The sequence below is a fragment of the Ambystoma mexicanum genome, chromosome 8 (genome assembly GCF_040938575.1).
Source record: "Ambystoma mexicanum isolate Mex_15411 chromosome 8, UKY_AmexF1_1, whole genome shotgun sequence".
Lineage (NCBI taxonomy): Eukaryota > Metazoa > Chordata > Amphibia > Caudata > Ambystomatidae > Ambystoma > Ambystoma mexicanum.
Window position 1 is genome coordinate 1,366,301,561 of NC_090929.1, and position 20,189 is coordinate 1,366,321,749.

The 20,189-nt window shown below is 42.1% G+C and overlaps 1 protein-coding gene across 2 annotated transcripts in view; it reads right to left on the reverse strand.

Moving 5' to 3' along the window:
* The window catches only part of DOCK1 (dedicator of cytokinesis 1), a 2,312,292-nt gene that overhangs the window by 146,902 nt on the left and 2,145,201 nt on the right, over positions 1-20,189 (reverse strand). For both annotated transcript variants that reach the window (XM_069611483.1, XM_069611484.1), the window contains exon 47: positions 19,537-19,674. In XM_069611483.1, the coding sequence (XP_069467584.1) occupies positions 19,537-19,674 (138 nt within the window). The remainder of the gene's footprint in view (positions 1-19,536; positions 19,675-20,189) is intronic.

Genomic DNA, 20,189 nt, shown 5'->3' on the forward strand with positions numbered 1-20,189 from the left:
TATGCATCCTTCAACAAATCTTTCCTTACCTCTCTTACCCTCAAAGAGTTTCTGCAACACTGGCCATTATCTCCTGCCTGGACTACGCCAACTGCCTCTATCTCAGCATCCCTGAACACCAGCTCAGGAAACTCCAACATATCCAAAACGCAGCAGCCACATTACTCTGCCATTTCACCAAGTGAACACATCACCTCCACACTCCGAATTTTGCACTGGCTCCCAGTTAGCTTAAGAGCAAACTTCAAAGCCATGTGCATCAAACAACGAGCCCTCCATAAAACGGGACCCAAGTTCCTTCAGAACAAAATGATCGACTACCAGCCCCCCAGAATCCTCAAATCGGGTGCAGCTGTCCTCCTCGCTATTCCAATGCACCACTCCACCAGAGTTGGTAGCTCGGCTTTATCTATCCTAGCACCCACCACCTGGAACACTCTTCCTATGCACATCCACCGCACAGAAAATTACCTCTCCTTCAAAAAAGCCCTCAAAACCTGGCTATTAACCACATTATTGACCTTAAATTCATCACTGATAGCACTTAGGGGCATTGAGGACACCAGATCACTCCGCCTTCCCTTCCCCCTCCCCCCTTCCTCCCACTCCCTGACCTCAAAACAGACACTGTCACCCCCATCACCTTCCCCCACTCTCCCCCTCCTCCTTGTAAATTGTTCTACATATTGTTCTAACGACTTGTTTCATGTTTGTATATATGCTTCTCTCACTTTTGTATCGGTTGTTATACTGTAAAGCGCTCTATAAATTCAATAAACAAACATCATCCTAAAAAGCCCAATACTTCAAAATCCTGAGTACAGGAACAGTCTATCAAGGCGGTGCGGGATACGTTTGTGGCATCACCAACTACCAGACACCCGACGGTGCCGGCTGAGTTTGCGGCGGCCCAGACCACACACACTATCATACACATATTATTACTCTACCTCCCCTTAAGCTCTACTAGCTGATTCACAGCACTCGTATATGCGATGTTACAGGATTGATGAATGACTGAACCAGGAATGTACGGAAAACAGGAAATTCGCAACAATAGTGGTAGAAGCACAGTGGTGTGCTAGAACCAACCCCACCGCAATCATACAGGTTGGAATGCACTGCAGGGAATTCACTGGAAGTCGGGCTGCCAAGCCCTTATCCCGAACCAGCAGGCCAGATGGGAGCCCCCTTTGCAACACCACAGGAGGGCAATCAAGAACCAGCTCAGCATCGCTCCCGAAGGGATGCGGGTGATGGGCAGGTTTTGCACAAATATGAACCTTGGATGTGCAGCCCTTGGTAAATGTCCCTTCTTCAAATGATCATTAAGGTGCTTGATATCTGAGTAGACTCGCCACCCGACCCACCTAAAAGAATCTGGAGGCACAACCTATGTGCTTCCAGTGGTGAATAGTTGCAGCATAGACTAAACGTTTCTTTAATCACAGCCGCAAGAGCCGACAGAAGAAGCCAACTACCTGTGCGGGTGCCCCAACAACAAAGCGTCATCAATGGCAGCAAGGTACGTATAATAAGCCACTTTACTCGCCACAGGCATAGCTATCCATACATCAGTATACAGCAAGGACTACGATAAATTCTGTCATGCTGCCATTAATTCTAGGCCTACTTATACCAGACTACACTTAAACACCTCTGACAGCAGACACAGAGCGAGTCTCTAGCACTGACACCACCCCACTCCTTTTAGCACCAATCCACATGCCTGAATGCATGGGGAGCTTCTCTATCAGAGCCTGGCCAGCCCTGCTAAGCCTTTGGCCAAATTCACAGACTCGTCCTAGTCGTACTCCATGACGTCCAGCACTCTGGACTTCAGTCCTCCAAGGGTGTCCCCACTAACAGTACATTGAGACTATAATACTGGTAAAATTGGCACTATACAAATGACAAGTACAATACAATACATTTTTTTAGTGTGAATGTTGTGAATATGTTAGTTGGGGGGCCTAAGATTGAGTGCATGAGGCTGGCCACAAGGAACTGTAGATATATGTAAATAGAGCTATTTGGACTTTTCTTTTAAAAGGCTGATAGCTGGCCTGTATCATGAGTACATCCATCCTCTTTTGAAATTACAAGAGTTGCATGCTTTTATCACTATCACAGACACATTTTTTAAATATAAATATCTGTGGACATTCTTATGTACCCAAAATTCTATTTGATTTTATTCAACCGCATGTATGCTGTGTGCCTCCCACCCTTTTGTTATAGGTGATTAATTTATGGAAGGATGGTAATTTACTCACTGAGTGAATTGTTCATATACTAAGTGAGAGTGTCAACAGCAATGCTTTTACTAATTGAGCCAGAGAGTTCGATTTGAACTATGTAGATGGCATTAAAACAAGATCCTCCCTCAGGCCTCGCTGAGTGAGCCTAAATATGTACTTGCAGCGACTCATGAGACATTGCTTGGGCAGTTGATTGCCTATCTGTTAAGCCCCGCCAAGCACTTAAGCCACGCTACTTTGTTAGAGCCCCATCTCGATTTTGCATCTTACTTGATGCACCATATTGGTTGGCCGTCTAGTTGTCCTAGTATGAAATTGCTGTGATCATATGCAGATTTATACTTGTATAAAAATATTAATTTTAATCTATCTTCGTTACTGTCAAGAGTTTTCTTTTAATTTGTATTCTGCTCTTTGTAACACTTTTATATTTCAAATGATGTAGGATTGCTAAATATGCATGTGCAAAATATGCATGTGCAAAATAATATGTATTATTCAGAATAAACATTAATTCATTCACATGTGTTGTGCAATCCCCTTGGATACTTCGAACAATTCTACACATGCTAAATGTAAACTTTTCATCCTTTTTTTGGTGTAAATAATGTGTGCAGGCTCCACTGTTTTGATGCAAGTGTGTGTTGTGAGAAACCCGATGGTGTCTCCCTGGCTAGTCCCGGGGGATCTGTCATCCAGGTGGCTAGAACAAACCTTTAAAAAATTATGTACAAAAGTTATGAAAAATCACAGAGTTCACAAAAGAAATCATTCTTGAGGAGAGATCCACGGATGGAGCTTCAAGAAAAGGAAAGGAAAATGGGAATCAAGCAGCACGTACAGAAAGCATAAGGAAGGACCACAACACGATGCATGGAAACTGCAGTTTAGATAAAGTTGCCTTTCCAAAGTTCAAACAGAACTCTTGACGACTTCAATATCGTTTTCATATTTTTCCAGCTTTAGATCCATTTTTTCTAAAAGGAAAGTCAATTCAATTGTTAAGCTGCGCTCGACGTCTTGATGCATCACAGACCACCAGTCCTCAACGGACATTGTTGGTCTTGCCACAATGAACTTTCCCAAGTGAGTAGTACGTTCCTGTCGCAGTTACGTGCAGAGTAGTCTGAGGTGTTTTAATGTTTCATTTTCTTCTCCACATAGGCGACAGATCACCGTTGGAGCTCCATCCTTTTGCCGAATCGCTAACATCTCTCTTGTTGGAAATTGATTCAAGCGATATTTCATATAAAGGAGTCTACGAGCAGGGTCTGGAAATTTGAGCAGGTAAGCTTGTGGATCGTTTATTTTTCTTGCTTCACTTGGACATGATCTCATGATTCTGTGAGTCCCTCGTGTGTCAATCCAATCCTGATGCCATAATAACGATTTTACTTTGGTGGGATTCACATGGAGTAACTCTCTATTGGTGCTTAAGTCACTTAAGATGTTTTCACAACGTCTTGTCCATTGAAACAGAACGCTATCTGTGGTGCCTCTGTGTGCATTAGTTAAGATGTGATATTGTGGAGCGGTTGGTTCAATGGTTATCTTTCTGTACTCATTTAGCGTAGTCCACGTTATTATTGCATTGATGGACAAGAGACTTAGCTCATACCTCATGCATGCAGTTGGTACACCCATTGGAAGACGCAAAACTTTGGACCAGAAATGATGTTCTAACAATGACCATAAGGTGTCTGGACATCCCAGGGCACTGTTTGCTCCGTGTGTTATCGCCGGAATGAATTTCATTTTATAGAAATCTATAACAGGTTTTAGCGAGTGTTTGCCAAATTTCCTGTTGAGTATGCAGGCTTGGGCTGTTAGTTGTTTGCATTTATCTTTTGCTCTCGCGACCCAAGGAAAGTCGTTTATGCTCGAGCTAATACACATGCCAAGGTACAGTGTCTGGTCGACGCCTTTTATTGACTCTTTCCCAATTCTCCATTCAAACTTTTTCATTCCCATGCTCTTTTTATTTTTTTTGAAGATTTTGCAGGGTTAAGATTTTCTGATTTTTTGGAATTCACGGTCAGACCGTTTTGAGCAACATATTGATCGAGTATGAACAGTTTCCGTTGTAGTCCTATGGGTGTAAAATCTAATAGGACTAGATCATCCGCATACAAGAGTCAGTTTACTTCATTTCCGTTAATTTTTCTGGCGAGGGCATTTACATTCATGTATGCATCCCACAGGTCTGAGATGAACAGATTAAATATTATAGATGCAAGTGGGCAGCCCTGTTTGACTCCTCTACAGGTTTCTATTGGGTCAGAGAGAAGACCCTGTTGATTCAGCCTCACCCTTATTACTGTATCAGCGTGTAGTGCTTTGATAGCCACAAGTAGACAGAGGACAATTCCAGTTTGCCATTTTTTTCCATAATAATTCCCTGTCGATGCTATCAAACGCTTGGGATGAATCCACAAATGCGAGATAGATTTTCTTGTTTGTTCTTATAGCATCCATTTTCAATATATTCAATATTAGCAGATTTAGGCCACAACCAACGCCTCGTACAAAACCAGTTTGTCGGAAGTCCCAGTGTTTTGTTGATTCAATCCATTCCATTAGTTGTTTTTGTAACTGGATAGCGAATATTTTGCCGAGGACATCTAATAATGCTATGGGCCTATAGGTATTAGGATCTGCCCTATTTCCCTTCTTGAAAATGGGAATTACAATTGCCGATTTCCAGCTAGATGGTATGCTGGCTTCCTCCGCAATCCTTGTGAACAATAGCATGAGGAATTCAGACCAATCTTCTGGATTTTGTTTTATTAAAATGTTGGTTAGTCCATCGGGACCGGGGGCTCTTGAGGATGATGCTTGTTGGATACTCTGAGCTATGCTCTCCTTGTCGAACTTTAGATCCCATTCAGTGAGCTGCGGTAGATTGGGTTCAATAGTTGTACTGCTTTTTCTGTAGACCGAATCAAAGTGTATGAGCCATTCAGCTTGAGGCACCATATTTGTTTGGATTGCACTTTGTTGACAGTTCATGTTATTTATTAGTTTCCAAAAGTCAGCTGAGTTCTTGTTGCTTAGCAACGCTAGCATGGCTTCGCTGTCCTGTTGATATTGAATGGATTTATGCGAAATTAGCCAATTTCTATATTGTTGCTTTGATACTCTTTTTGCGTGCTGTCGCTGTTCGGCTTCAAGTTGTGCATGTTGTCTTAGTTCTTTACGTAGTTGCCTCTTTCTTATTGCGATTTCGTGATTATGACAGTGTTTAGGTATGAAGTCCGGTCTTTTTGATCGATTTTGGACAGTCAAACTGTTTTAGAACGGCAGTGTATTCAAGGCTGCAATCTGTTGAGTTAGTTATGAGGTTATGATATGATTCAGTGACCAACTTGACCTCATATGGCCTTATTTTCAGGCGAGTTCTATTGGGCTCAACTTCAACTTGATTCCTCCAACTGTTTGCTTTCTCTATAGTCGGCGAGAGCAAAGTAAGTGTTAGCTTACTATGGTCACTGTTTGAGTCTTCTGATATTGTCAGTGCCACCGCTCGTTGACGTAAGTTTTCTGAGATGAAAAAGTAGTCCATGATAGATGTTGAGTTTTTGTTTTTCTAGGTCTTTTGTGCAGGAATATCTCTGCACATGTTACCATTAGCCATTGTTATGTTTCTTTCTTGCATAGCCAGGCACCATTTTGCTGCCAATTTTTGCGTTGTAGCCGATGTAGCAGAATCTTTCACATCCCTTGTGCACGACAAATTCAAATCACCACAGCAAAATATGTTGGAGACCTTTTGCTCACTGTTGATGGCATCAATTAGGTCCAATACTGTGTTCATGAATTTATATGTGCCAGCTTCTTTATGGTGCCAATATAGATTATGTTAAGCTGAGTTTTTATTCCGTAGCCCATAGATGTTGCTTCAACAATTGTATGTTGAATGTATGGTGTATGATTAATGGCGCTTTTTACTTTCCATCCTGAATTTTTTTCCACCATCGTTATCAGGCCAGCAGATGGACGACCCTTTTTTCTCGCTATGGCTGGATTCATGACTATATCATAGTCATCAGACATTGGGCATAGAGTCAACCCTGTTTCCTGAAGGCATATCACTGTTTGATTCAGTGGACTTTTTTTAGATTCATTAAACAAATGGGTAAATCCTCGACTGTTCTATGATAGGACATTCATATGTGGGCTAGAACGCCCCTGATGGCATTAGCTAGTTTGCCCTCCCAGGACTCCCGCAAGCCAATTCCAGTTGTTTGGAATGTTGTTGCCGGCCAAGTTTTGTAAATTGAGGTTTTCCTCACTTTCAGCTGAAGAGGTGCCCAAAATCGTGATTTTAATCATTTCCTCCATGTTGAATTTTTCTTGGGGAGGGCTATGTTGTTCAATGCTATTTTCCGATTTTTTGCTAGCTGTCACGTTGGATTCACTATTGAAGTGTTTTGAGCTGATAGCGCTTCCAAAGATGACCTTGTGTGTTAGAGGTGAATTGTTATCCCTTACTTCCTCCAACTTTGTAGGACACAGTACAGCGTCTTTATTTGCAGTTTCCTCATGGATATCAAAACCCAAGGACAACAAGAAAGGGACTGCATTTAAGAGTAAATCGCAGACCAGCCTGGAGTTTATATGTAGTCGGACTTTGTCATTCTGGTGATCATTGAGGAAATCCACTGTTTGAATGTCATTGGACTCTATTGACCGTAGTCCTGGGACATGATGTAAAAGTCTAAGGACATTATTTTGATTCAGAGTTAAGCCATCTTTTGTGTCCAAAATTCTTTCCAAGATTTACTTATACTTCACAGGTTTTCCCAATTTGTCTTTATTTGTGAAGAAGTTCTGTGCCGGTCTTCCTCAGTTTTTGCTTTCTTGGTTTGTTGTTGCAAGTATTTTGGCATCACTCGAGGTAAGATGGCTCAGACTGGCCGTATCAGCCTTATTGATTTTTGTTTTCGTCAATGATTCTGTCTGCATTTTATTGTGCTGATTCCAGCCATCTATACTGTTTTCATTTGCAACTTTTAAGGCTTCGTTCCGGACACCCAAGCGTCTTCTTTTTTCAGCCATAGTTTCGAATTTGTTGTATTTTTCAACTGGTGCTAGAGGAATACCTTCAGGAGGCAGGCGTATTAGTATGCAAACTCGCCCGCTAGATGCGGGGGCTGCTCCGATCGGGGCGATTTGCCGATCTGACTTTGCCGATGCATCGGTAAATGCATTGTTAAGTGCAGGCTCTTCATCGTCCATTTCAGCGCTTGTCCCATCTTCATAGACTGATAAGTTCGAGAGCTCTTGCTCATCAATTTTGGCACTTTCATCAAGCACAATTGCGGGTTCAGGTGCGGCAGTGTCATTTAGCTTGACTAATGTGTTGGTCTTTTTAGGTAATTCGTTTGTTTTCTCTGTGTTGACAAATACATTGACTAATTTTAAGTTCCTTAGAAATTTCCTTGAGCCCGTGTTGTTACATTTTCGTTTACATTTTTGGTTCTTTGTTTTTTTTTCTTGCGCTTTATTTGCGTCAGCGGTTTGTAATTTCTGGAATATTTCGTATGTTTTGTCACTTTTATCAGGGCAAATGCTTTCTTTTTGTTCTGGGTTGCTAATGATTCCCTCTGCATTAGCTGAAGTGGATGGTAATGAGTTATTTGCATCAGACAGACTATTTCCAATAGGAACAGTTGAAGCGGTTGGAGGAATTTTCGTTGAAGTTTCTGGCTGGTCAACGGGAGGTGATGCGATGTTTGCATCGGGCAGGCGATTGCCAATATCGGCATCTGGAACAGTCACAGGTATTTCCAATGGCACTCCTGGCTGAACAAAGGCCGGAGGGCTAATGGTTTCATTAGCTGACTTTTCATCACTTTGAGGAGCCTGTTGAAGAGTAATCATATTAGTCTGCTTTGCTCTTGATGAATTTCCAGAATCATCGGTTTGAAAGACACTGCCATTCTGAACAATTGATGAATCAACCACGATTTGTATATTAGACTCAACGGGCTGTGGGGCTGGATAGGACTCATGGTCCGATCTCTTGGGTATTTGTGTTTGTTTCAATAAGCTTAACGCTTCTATTGTTATTTCAGACAGTAAGCGTTTCTCGTCGATGTTAGTGCGTTTTTGATCCACTAGATCCTTTATTAAAACTTCAAATCTTTGGATATATTCAAGCAGTTTGATGTTTCCTCCATTATGAGTCAATTCTGCGGCTGCAAGTTTGGAGTTTGAAAGTGCTACAAGTGTGGTTAGATCTTTTAAGTTGTCGTTGATTTGCTCATAAAGCTTGAGCATTGGGGCTATAGCTATAGTCAGTGACGACAAAACGAACGGTCTAAGATCGTTAAAGGCCTCTTTCACGATGTTCTGCAGCTTAACCTCTCTCAATATTTGAGTGGCGGATTTTCTGTGATTGCGAGATTTTTCTTTAGGTTGCTGTTGTCTAATAGGTGAGACATACATCGACTCGTCCAGAGATGAAAGATCAGGCCTCTCATCGTCGCTTGAAGATATGGAAAGTCTTGTGTTAACTTTCTTGTGACACCTAGACGACACTGGTGAAGTTTGAACCATAGAAGTTACACGCTGCTGCTTCCAGTTTTGAGAACATGGTATCGAAGGAGATTCGCTGGAGTCAACTCGTCTTCTTTTTCTAAGGCCCCTCGGCCATGAGATACTAGATAGTTTGTTGCCAGCGGGTTCTTTGTGAGCTTGTACCTCTATGCAGGACTCAATGGTAGTAGGTTTGCTGTTAAACCCAGTGTCATTAGATGCTGATTTGGCATTTATGGAACTGTTCATTTCTGTTAAGTCCATTAGTAGTTTGTTGACAATAGCCAAGGAATTGCACTTTTCATCATGAGGTATGTTTGGATCTTTAGGTTCAGTAAAGTTGGCAGGAGCAAGGGTGTCTTTAGCATCCCTTGAGCCTCGTTCATCTCCTTCTGTCAGATTTACTGATGTGTTGCTTATCGAGACTTCGGTGGCACAGTCTCCTTCATCCTCTTTCGTTAGTATTACGCAAGGAGGCGAGAAGACTGGTACAGTTGGAGGAAATGGGGAGTCTTTAGGCTAATGGAGCTGAGGGGGACTTCTCACACGAGAAGACGAAATAGCAGGTTCAACGCTGCTTTCAAGCCAAGCACCGGTGACTTCAGAGGTTAGCCTTTGTGTTTTGCGGTTTACTGACTCCCGCGTGTCGGCAGCTGGCAAACTAGATGGCATTGCAGCTACCGGTAGGCACAGGGGCACAGCCAAGTCAGCAGACCGTATACAAGAGGGCTGGTCCCCCTCAGGAATGACTAATTTGCTTGCCGCTGTCTGCTCGACCATCGCAAGTGCACCACTCCCTGGGGAATACTCCGCACTCGTGTACATGGAACCAGACGGGACGCCATTCCCTTCCCTCCCTTCCTTATTATCGAGGAGCCCACCCTCATTCTCCCTGTAACCAGAGCTTATAAGTGCAGTTTCTATTTCTTTTGAGTTTGTTAGTCTATCGGGGGAGAGGTTGCTGTCTGAGTCAAAATAAGAGGCATTCAAGAGGGTAGCAGCGACAGGCACGGTTCGGGAATCGCTAGCGCATGTTTTTTCCATGGACACGCGCGATAGTGAGATTATGCGCATGGTCGGGGAGGAGTTAAGTTTGGATTTCCTTGCTTGATTATTCCAGGCTGTTACGGCAAAGCGATTCCAGCACACAGGTAAGTTCGCTTCGGGTCGTTCTTCCGCGCGTTTCAACTGCAAGCGGGTAAATGGATGGTGTATGATTCTTGACAGCACTTTTGCAGTTTTTCCTCGATCCATGAAAATTGCGCTCTCAGAGCCTCGAGAGCCTCCAGAGACTCACGAGACTCTGCACCGACTCCGTGTTGGTCCGCGGAGTACAGGGGGATTATAAGCACCACACCCCTCAGCAGATGATGGAGATAGAAAGAGGACTGTATCACACAGTAGCTTCAGCAGCAGTCCAACAGGATACAGCAGGTTAGCAGACTCACGAGACTCTGCACCGACTCTGCGCCGCTCCGCGGAGTACAGGGGGATTATAAGCACCACACCCCTCAGCAGATGATGGAGATAGAAAGAGGACTGTATCACACAGTAGCTTCAGCAGCAGTCCAACAGGATACAGCAGGTTAGCAGACTCACGAGACTTTTCCCCATCCTACCTCATAGGACATTCCAAAACACTGCCCCCCGTTTTCCAAACGATCACTTTCGGACAACATGAAAGACAACAGACTAACACCAGAGGCGTTTACCTGACATGCCCCATACCAGGGTCAGGCAAAATTAGGCAATAGACCGGAATATCACACACACACACACCCGACGACCCTTTCCCTTCCACACAGGGATAAAAGGTGGAGCACAATACGAGCAAGGCAGACCGCACAACATAAGAGCTAACTCAGCACAACAGTTCAAGAGGAGAAGAAAGACAGCGGAGACCGAGAGGGTGACGAGGAGAGAGTCGTCCTTGCCCTTTTCGACCAAGGCCTGTGGAACCTCCACAGGGGGAATGATAAGTCTGCAAACAATAGCCAACGTGTATTGCCACAGATGTACCCAGTATGAGAGACCCTCCTCTGCTGATTACCAAGCCAGGGAGAGATGCTTATTTCTATGGTACCAACCTTGACTCCAAGACCCCAAAAAGCCATGCAGTTCATCACAGGGGAGTGTTGATAAGAAACCGAACTGTGTTGAACGAAAAGTAGTTGAAGGCCAAGTTGAACTTTGAAAAGCAAAAGGATACTGTTAAAGAAGGAGGGGGGGGAAACCAGAAACAGAGCAGTCTGGCACCACGTGGGTGTTCACGCAGGAAACTCTGGGCGATTACCCAACGGTAAAGACTACCGTAACCAGAAGGCCTTGGGAAGAGGTGAAAAATGGTCAAAGTGGTCATACAGGGGTCTTGTAAAATCCTCTGTACCATCAAAAGTCTTTGGCCGACAGAGAATTGTGAAAGCTAGGGGAAGTGAATCCTGCATGGTGAAAGTTAGTACGTGAACTGTATTTCGTGAAGATCAGCAAGAGTAAACCTGGTAGAGTGAAGCTAATGAAAAGGGGTGAAGTCTAACAGTCCCATAATGAGTTGTTCGATCATCTTAGTACGTTAAAAAGCTACGCATTTGTACAATATAGGTTGTACTCTTTCTTGCAACCTCAAGGGTATCTCAATCTATGCCCCTCAAAAAAACTGCGACGATTTATCCTTTTATTAAGGATGGGCCAACTGCCCATTCTGTTGGTCACGGGCAGAAGACAGCAGCTGCCATTGGAACAACGCATATGTCGGTTGTGTGTAAGAAACAAAGTATTAGAGTCAGCAAGACATGTTTTGACAGAATGTGGCACTATGATTGATGTAATTCATTGTCATCTGGGAAAGTTTTCTCATAATCTAGCATCAATCGGAACGTCATTATTCTGGCATCACTGCATGAACTCAGAGCATGCGAGAAATGATAGCTCTCTTCAATATCTGGATTAAGGTAGAAGAATTATTGAATATTCAGATCTAAAACCAGTATCCGTAATTTTTAGCTATCTTTGACCTTGCCTTTTGGTCTTCTCTTTTTTGCACTTTTTTGTTACCGGAGCTTTGAGCTTTGAGATTGATTTATATGTGAAAATAGGTTATTATTATTACAGTATTGTATTTTTGCTATATTGTTATTATTCTGTTTGTGGAAGTTTAATTTTTTTTTTTTTTATATATGATGTTTACTTATTAACATGTGTAAAGTTTATTAAATAGACTGTATCACATTAAATAAATAATAATAATAATGAGTTGTTGGTAAAGTTTGGTGAGTGAGCCTGGCAGTGGGAAGCCGACAATCCAGAATAATTTGTGAAACAAAGTGAACCCGACTAAGGGGTGTCTACAGTGAATAATCTGTTACAAATGTCGGTGAGAGTGAACCCGGCAAGGGAAGTCAACAACGAAATGTCAGCGAAAGTGAACCTGGCAAAATAGAAGCCAGCAATGAGGGGCCAAGTCCAAAAACCTGTTTAAAAAAACATTAAGATTTGTGAAAGCAAGAAGTATTGCGAGACAATGTGAAGGGAAGTGTACCCCTTGTCATTTGGGATCCGATGCCAGCCAAGGGACATCCAGGGGTGGAAAACTATCACCCCAAGATCACTGAGAAAGGAACTGTCTTGTGAATTTGTTGAGTACAATTTCTGAGGGGTCTGCACCCAGAAGAGGGGACCAAGAAGTGAAGCCATCATCCAAAGTGTTTGTAGAACATAACGTTTGTGTTTGTTGAGAGCATCAGGCCTCGAAGGCGAGAGACGTTTATTGAAAAGACACTTAACCATTGAAGAACCCGATAGCTGATACAGAGCTGTTCGCTCATGCTGGGAAAGATCGAGCGTGTGCTGTGCTCCAAAGTCCAACCTTGTCCTGTGATAAAAACGTGGGGATGGGAGACCTCAAGCCAATCACATCCTGCCTTATTATTTGAACACCGTTTCCTTTGTTTGAATACCCTATCCCACCCTCTTTCTGTAATTAGTTGTAAGGAATTGGCAATCCTTTTTTTTAGTATAGGCTTTTTACGTAGACAAGACGTCACAAGGTCTGCCTTGTTTTTCATTTGATGGTCAACGCTTGCTCCCATTTTAGATTCAGGTGTTTTTCCATTCTGCATTTACAGTTTAATAAACACCCTTGAAATGTGATCACTTGTGTCTGTCTTTACTGTTGTCACCATGAGTTCCTTAGAGTGGGCATACAGGATAAACAGAGGAAAGCTTCCAACCAACCACTTCTGCAATTCAGTGGGTTAGGTTTGTAATTTACAGAGACAATACACACCAATTGCTGCGAATTAAAACTGAAATATTTCACCCAGAAACACTATTTGAGCACAAGCACTACAGTTCTGAATATGCATGAACGTGTGGTTAGTCATTAACAATGCTATATTCAAAAAATAATCTAACGTTAGCTGACAATTTTGTATCTGCTGCTGCTCAACCCACAGTACATGCTCCTCACTGTCAACTACTGGCAAGTTTGTATTGCACCAACCAGACAGAAATGATAACACTCAATCACTCCTGACAATCCTTAGCCTGGGATTAGATTGACGCTGTCAGGATGCGATCGGATAAACCTTTCAATGTGTGCCTTCTTGGCGTCATTACCGACAAGGTCACATTAGTTTAGAGTACCTGGCCCCCACATGCCCCCCTCCAAGTGAATAGATTACCAGCGGGAGTTTATTATGCTGGCGCTAGACACATTAGCACTGCATTTCAAGAATTAATCGTGTGCCAGCATTGCAACAATCATTTGTATTTAACAACCACCGAAAATAACCCGAAGGTCAGCGGATTTCTTACTCTTTTCTGTAGAATTGTTAGGCCGTAAAGTGGGTGTAATGACCTGATTCACAGGATTAATCCCTTTACACGTTGCCTTTCATGTGGATTATTATTTTGCTTCCGTTTACCACAGATGGGGGGGGGGCGGGAGTGTAAATACTATTGAAATATACAGAGAGTAGAATTATACTAATTGGTATTCTGCATCCTCGAGGCTGCACTAAAGGGATGCGTGTTGGGAAGATTTACATAAATGCCGGCTGAAATAAACAGAGAAAAAATGAAATGTTTTCCCGCAAAACAGCATGTCTGCTGAAGTTAGCAAGGCAATTCATAATGGGCTCCTTCCAGCAAGAAAGGCTGTGGGTCAGACGCTTGGTATTCCATGCATTGCACCAACGGGTGAAGTTGATAATCACACGCGGGTAATGCATTTACACTCGGATAGGAAATGGGTGCTAATACAAATACCCAATGTGTCCGAAAATAACCATACCATGCCACGCTTGTTACTTCCCATATCATGCATCCCAAGAAGGGCTGTGACATTTTAAAGTAAACACTGAAATAGAGACCGTTTTATACAATCCAACACTAAAAGATGTAGCTACGTTTGGCGCCAGAGTACCCATTTCCACCCCTAACAAAATGGAGCATTTCACGCAGTATCTATCAATCACCAGACTGCGAGAGCCAGTTAAATGACTGCGTTGGGAATGCCCCATTTACATCGGCTGGGCTGCCCTGAAAACAAACCACCCCTTCGCTAGTTTCCTGAAGGCCTGTTTGACAGGTTGCCATGACAAGCAATGCATCCTGTCACAGATCCGTAAAGGGCCAAATCCGTTATGAAGGGTCCACTTCGGTTTGGAGAAAAAACATGCGCTTGCTTTTGCAGTTTTAGTTGGCATTCTCTAAAAAGCAAAATGGAAAATTAAAAAGGCAATTACAATCTCTATTGCACTAACTACCGAACAATTTTTTTATGTTTAAGCCAAAATATTAGCGTGGTCTTTACGCATCCACATCTATTTTGTTTACATATTGTTGCTCAGAATAAGTGTCTAAAGAAATGTGTGTTTGCTTAAAAGTTGAACATAGCACAACATATGCATACAAGTTTTACGCCGTACCCGCTCGTCACTCTTCCTCGTCACAGACCTTACTCCTTGAGGGGAGGCTTCAGACAGAGACAAGCGAATTTACAAGCTGCCTCCCTCTGAAAAGCGCAAATTCCAAACATTACCCAGTTCTATCAAAAATGTGTTTTAATCCTTGATCGTCCCGCTGGAGTGGAATGATGGTGATTTATGGAAGGGTCATGCTAAGTATCCCCCTTTTATTTGTAAAGGTCAGGTGTGTGACAGCTTACTATGCTGTATTTGAATGCCCTTCTCTCTCTCAGTCTTTGCCTCCACCAGGTAACGGAGCTTTTTACAGGTCCCTAAACTGGTTAAAGGTGGTATCGGGCAAGTGGAAGGGAGGCATAGTGACTCTACAGACAGAAGTGTGTTTAGCTTTCTCTCTGGAAGGGCACTGCCTTCCTTGGGAACGAGACACCTTCTGATCTCTATGGTAATCAAGGAATGAAGCAGCGTGTATTTTATTTTTATCTTATATTTGGGTGTATGTAGCAAGAACCTGGCTAGGAAACAATGGAGCGTGGTAGACATACATTGCGGTTAACCAAGGTCAATTGAAGGGCACGTAGCAGGCTATAGTAGTTTGAAAGTTTGAATAGCCCATAATAGAGAAGTAGATTAAACCTAGGAGCAGAAGGTCCCGAGTGACCCCTAGGTATTATCTGATGATAAGGGTCTTAAGTTCCTTCCTTCTGCAGGAGCTTTGGAGCTGTCCTGATGGCAACCGAAATGGCATTCTAGAAGCAAAAGACGTGCAGTTTCTGGTTTTCTTCAGGGCCACTTTAGTCTGAAGCCCTGCAATGGTCTGTCTAAGCTCATGAGTGTGGGGCTCGGAAGGCTGGTTTTTGGGCAAAATTTGCTTCCATGTGATGCAGGCAGTTTTGAAGGGTATCTTGGCTGGGAAGGGTAGCCTGTTGAAATATCTCAGAATGGGGGAAATGCAGTCACATGCTTTTGCTCCTGTTATGAGGCATGCAGCCGTGTGGAGAATGTCCCTAAAGGGGGGCTAGGCATGTCCGGGACACCAGTGAGAAGGGCAGTCCATCAAGCAAGGGATATGATCACCATGGCCTAGGACTATGGTTCTAAAACCCTCAGTCTAGAAGACAGGTTTCTACCTTCTGGTGGAGAGCGAGTTGATAGCACACAGTTCTTTATTTGTTGATATGTTGCCAGAAGGAGAGATTGTGGTAATTAATTAACCCAAGTGTTTTGGTGCATGGGGCCAACTGAGGTGTGACTCCTTCAAGGTGCATGTCTTTAAGCCAACCCTGGGTGGGCTCCTGTTTAGATGGAAGGCCTAGAAGGACACCCACTGTTTTGGTCGAATTACGTTTCAGGTAGATGGATGCTGGTCATCAAGGCAATGCATTTCCTAAGGTGTGAAATGTCTTGAGTACAATTTACTTGGAGGTATGAATGAGTATCTGTGGCTTATTGGTAATGTAAGTTATTAGGGTCACTGAGAAGTGTCCAGAGTTTTTCCATTGGTGGTGGCTGGATCTGAAGTTACTCATCTGAGCATAAAGTGGTTGACTGTGTAAAATGTGGTGGAGCGATCAAGGAAAGGCAGGAGTCACCTTTATGCATGATTTGGAGAGCATCATCTGTGACCTGAATGGTTGCAGTTGCCATGTTGCATCAGTGTCTAAATCCATATTGGTAGTCTCAGAGCAGGCAATGTTGGCTAACCCAATCATGGAATTGATTGGTAACTACCTTCTCAATGATTACACCAATGCACAGAAGGGCTAGTGATCAGCCAATCGTTAGCAAGGTCGTCTGTATCTAGAGTGCCATTTCTGAGGAGTTGGCAGAGGAGCCCTGTTTTTATAGTGTTTGCGAAGTTACCTTGATTGAGGGAGGCATAGACTATTTCGAGCAAGGGGTAAGGGTGGATCCAGAGAACTGTTTCATGATTCCAGAGGGAATGATGTCATCCTTGTATACGGTAGGCTTTAATGACGCAAACAAATTGGTGAAGTCTTTGTGGGTGAAGACTGATGATTTCCAAAGTGCGATTGTGAGAGAGGGGCCACCAACTATGCGAATTGTATTGTTGTAAACAATTATTCGAGAAATATGTTTTCTTGTAAAGCAGACAAACAGTGATAATTTGAATGTTCCAATTGGAGAAGATTGGACACTTTCAGATTTGCTCTTATACTAATGGATGTTGCTATGCACTGTGAATGTAAACCGTAGCAAGATATTTGCAGGAAGGTTGTGTTTTTTTTGTAGACAAGTTGACTGTATTTATGTGGAATTATGGAGGTAATTACACCCAGCACTGTATGTTAGGGTATCACCTTTAATTCCTTGATTATTTGTATTTTGTATTTGTTTTGAATTATACAGTGCTTAACACCTAAGCGCTTAATTACTTGAAATTAAATAGAATATGCAGATTTACATCGCCCTGTTTCTTCCCCCAGATCTTCGGGTGGTGTCAGATCATGGATATTTCTCTGTAAAAGTACCTACAACAGGAATTGAGATATGTTCTATAAATTGAAGACACTACACTGGCAAACTACATAGGGAAAGCTTGGAAAAAAATATGCCAGTTTTGTTCTAAACTATGGCACTTTAGTCATGGTTAATAGTGTATGTTAATGTTTTGGACATTTGAATGATGACATTGATTTCATTTGCATTCATGTTAATGTATGTTTTTTATGGGCCTGAACCCCAAAATAAACTACTTTGAGTTGACAATGATAATCAATCCAAAATCTCCAAGTTACTAATCGTACCATCTTTAAGAGTATATGCATTGCATCATCTTAAAGTCAGTTTGACAAAATGTCCACAAATCAGAAATCTACTTAATTACTCAAATGTTATCTTTGACTTACATCTATGGTTTCTTCCTGTTGATACCATAATTATAATTGGTTATTTATATCGCACTTAAAACCCAGAGGTTTCTAAACGCGGACCCAGGGATTTAACCCGTGTTGCTCCAAGTCATCAAGGCGAGCGCGCTGCCCCTTCGCTATCCTCCCGAGACTGTACCACTGTTATATTACGTCTTGCCCCATTTCAGACATGCATTGCTATCACACATGTAAAACATTTAATTCCAGGAGTACCCGCACACTGCCTTATTGACTAGATTGCAGGGACTTTGCACAGTCCCATTTCAGAAAAGGCTACTTTCAAATATATATTACGTATGAGACAATAGGCGCTGTGATGCATGGTTATTAGCCAAAGTCAAGCTTCCGAAAGGGGTACTTTGTTTGCCCTTGATATGTGGTTGAATAAACAGTGGTCACTCTATGATTGATATAGAATGACATACAACATGACAACGTTTCATTCAGGCCACATTGACAAGTTTCAAGGAGGATCATATTATGTGTCTAATTGCTTTTACAGACACACGATTGATTCACTCTTCCAGTATGACAGTGTCATTTTGCCTTTGCTGGAGATTTCTTTGTCCACCTTTATCTCGGTTTGCAATAAAACGGACATTTAATTGATCCAAAATCACTACTGTCACATCAGAATTTAGTTATGATATGACCTGGGTTTTCCAATATGTTAGGTATGGTCTGAGGACTTTAGACTTTAATAGTGCTAGCCAAATTTCTCCAACCATTTTTTCTAAGAGCAAAATGAAAAAAACAATTACACATAGCCCACATTCTGGAATCTCGCCCGACCAGGTTCCCCCTAATTTACTGGAATAACTCTCCCTGGTAAATGAGATGAGGCTCTGCAGTCACTGTAATATCAGCATTTCCACCTGAACAATTAGCAAATAAATTGCAGTATCAACAGCAGTGGATTTTTCCAACTTCAAGATTACCATTCTTTTTTGTTCTTTCATCCGTGCATGTTCTGGAGAGCCATGCTTCCAAAGTATGCATCAGTTAATTTACAATAAATTACGAAAGAAAACATTTTCAATATTCTAATTTGACAAAGTCTCAATAACGGATATCCACAAACAGGTGAGCCCCATCATAACATCTAGCAGCATTGGTTAATTTAAGGATTTGATGTCCCTTCTAAGAGCTACCTTGTTTTTAATATTGGGCAAACAGAGCTTCAGGAAAAATAAGTTTACGCCTTTAGGTCCTACTGTAACTGTGCGCATTTCCTCGTGCCCCCAGTCCCATTTACACCTGATGTTGTGAGTACAAGTTGGACATGGCAGAGCAGACTCTCTATAACAGTATAACAGCATAGTGATGCATCAGATCAAAGGCTGAGCAATGACCACATTGCCTAACAGTGGACATAGCTGTGTGGGGCAAGAGTTTGCTGCATATTTAAAGAGGAGAGCAACTTTCTGAACACATAAAATCCTTGAACTGCCCTTGGCAGTGTGTATGCATGGAGTGGGGTAAAAGGAACTGAAGGCTTTTTCCTTTTACGTTCTTAATAGGGGGCCTCCTTAAATTACAACATTGAAGAGACTGAACAACTTTAAAATTAAGTGGAGCAAAAATAACACGGGAAGAACTAAACTGCTACATGTACAACTGTAGACATTAAACATTCTTAATTATTGTCATAGTGCACAATCCTGTTTTAATCTATTGGAAACCAATTTACCTTGACATCCAGACACTGCTGGTAATCGTTCTTTGAGAAGCGGATATATATATATATATATATAGATATATATATATATATATATATATATATATATAGATATATGTCCAGTTGGTAAAGTAAACAATAAGCCCACTTTCTGAGCCAGAACATACTTATAACACATGTTGAATGAAAGAAATGGTGCATTCATTTTACAATAGACCTACAAGGAGTCTTGTACTTACAATCGCCTTTATGCCATATTGCTTTTCCACCTTTTCTTTGAGTTGCTTGAAGCAAGCTTCCATCCTCTCATGGAAAGGCCTGAGTGCATCTGTCACTTTATTTCCATGAATGCGGATTCCTTCAGACAGGAACGGGATCTGGAAATGAATGGCAGATTCGCTGTTAGTTCTTGTTGATGTAACGGGTTAGACTATTAGCTGATATGTCCAGACCGGAGCATTTGACAGTTGTCAATATGTCAAGAGTTGAGAAACATTTCATATTGGGGATGAGGGAATTCTGGAGTCGAGCCTCACACCCTGAGCACTGAGATAAGAGGCAGATGCGGTTTGTAACATCTATAGAACAAACCAGTGCAGCTTTCTTGTTTCAGAAGAAGATTGCCAACAACAAGTTCCATAATAATCATGTAAGTATGTAAAAACAGCAGATAATAGGTAATAATCCCACGGTCCAATTCATGAATTGTGCAGACCTGCAATAGTATATCATACCCAAGTCTTACATGCAGAAGTGGATTGATATTAACTGATATTTCAATTATTTTATCCATTTTATGTAGTTTCTCTATCCACACAATTTAGTCAAATCTTGCAAGACTGACTGAAACACCCGTTGTTGGTAGTGACTTTGCTCTCATAAAATGCACACT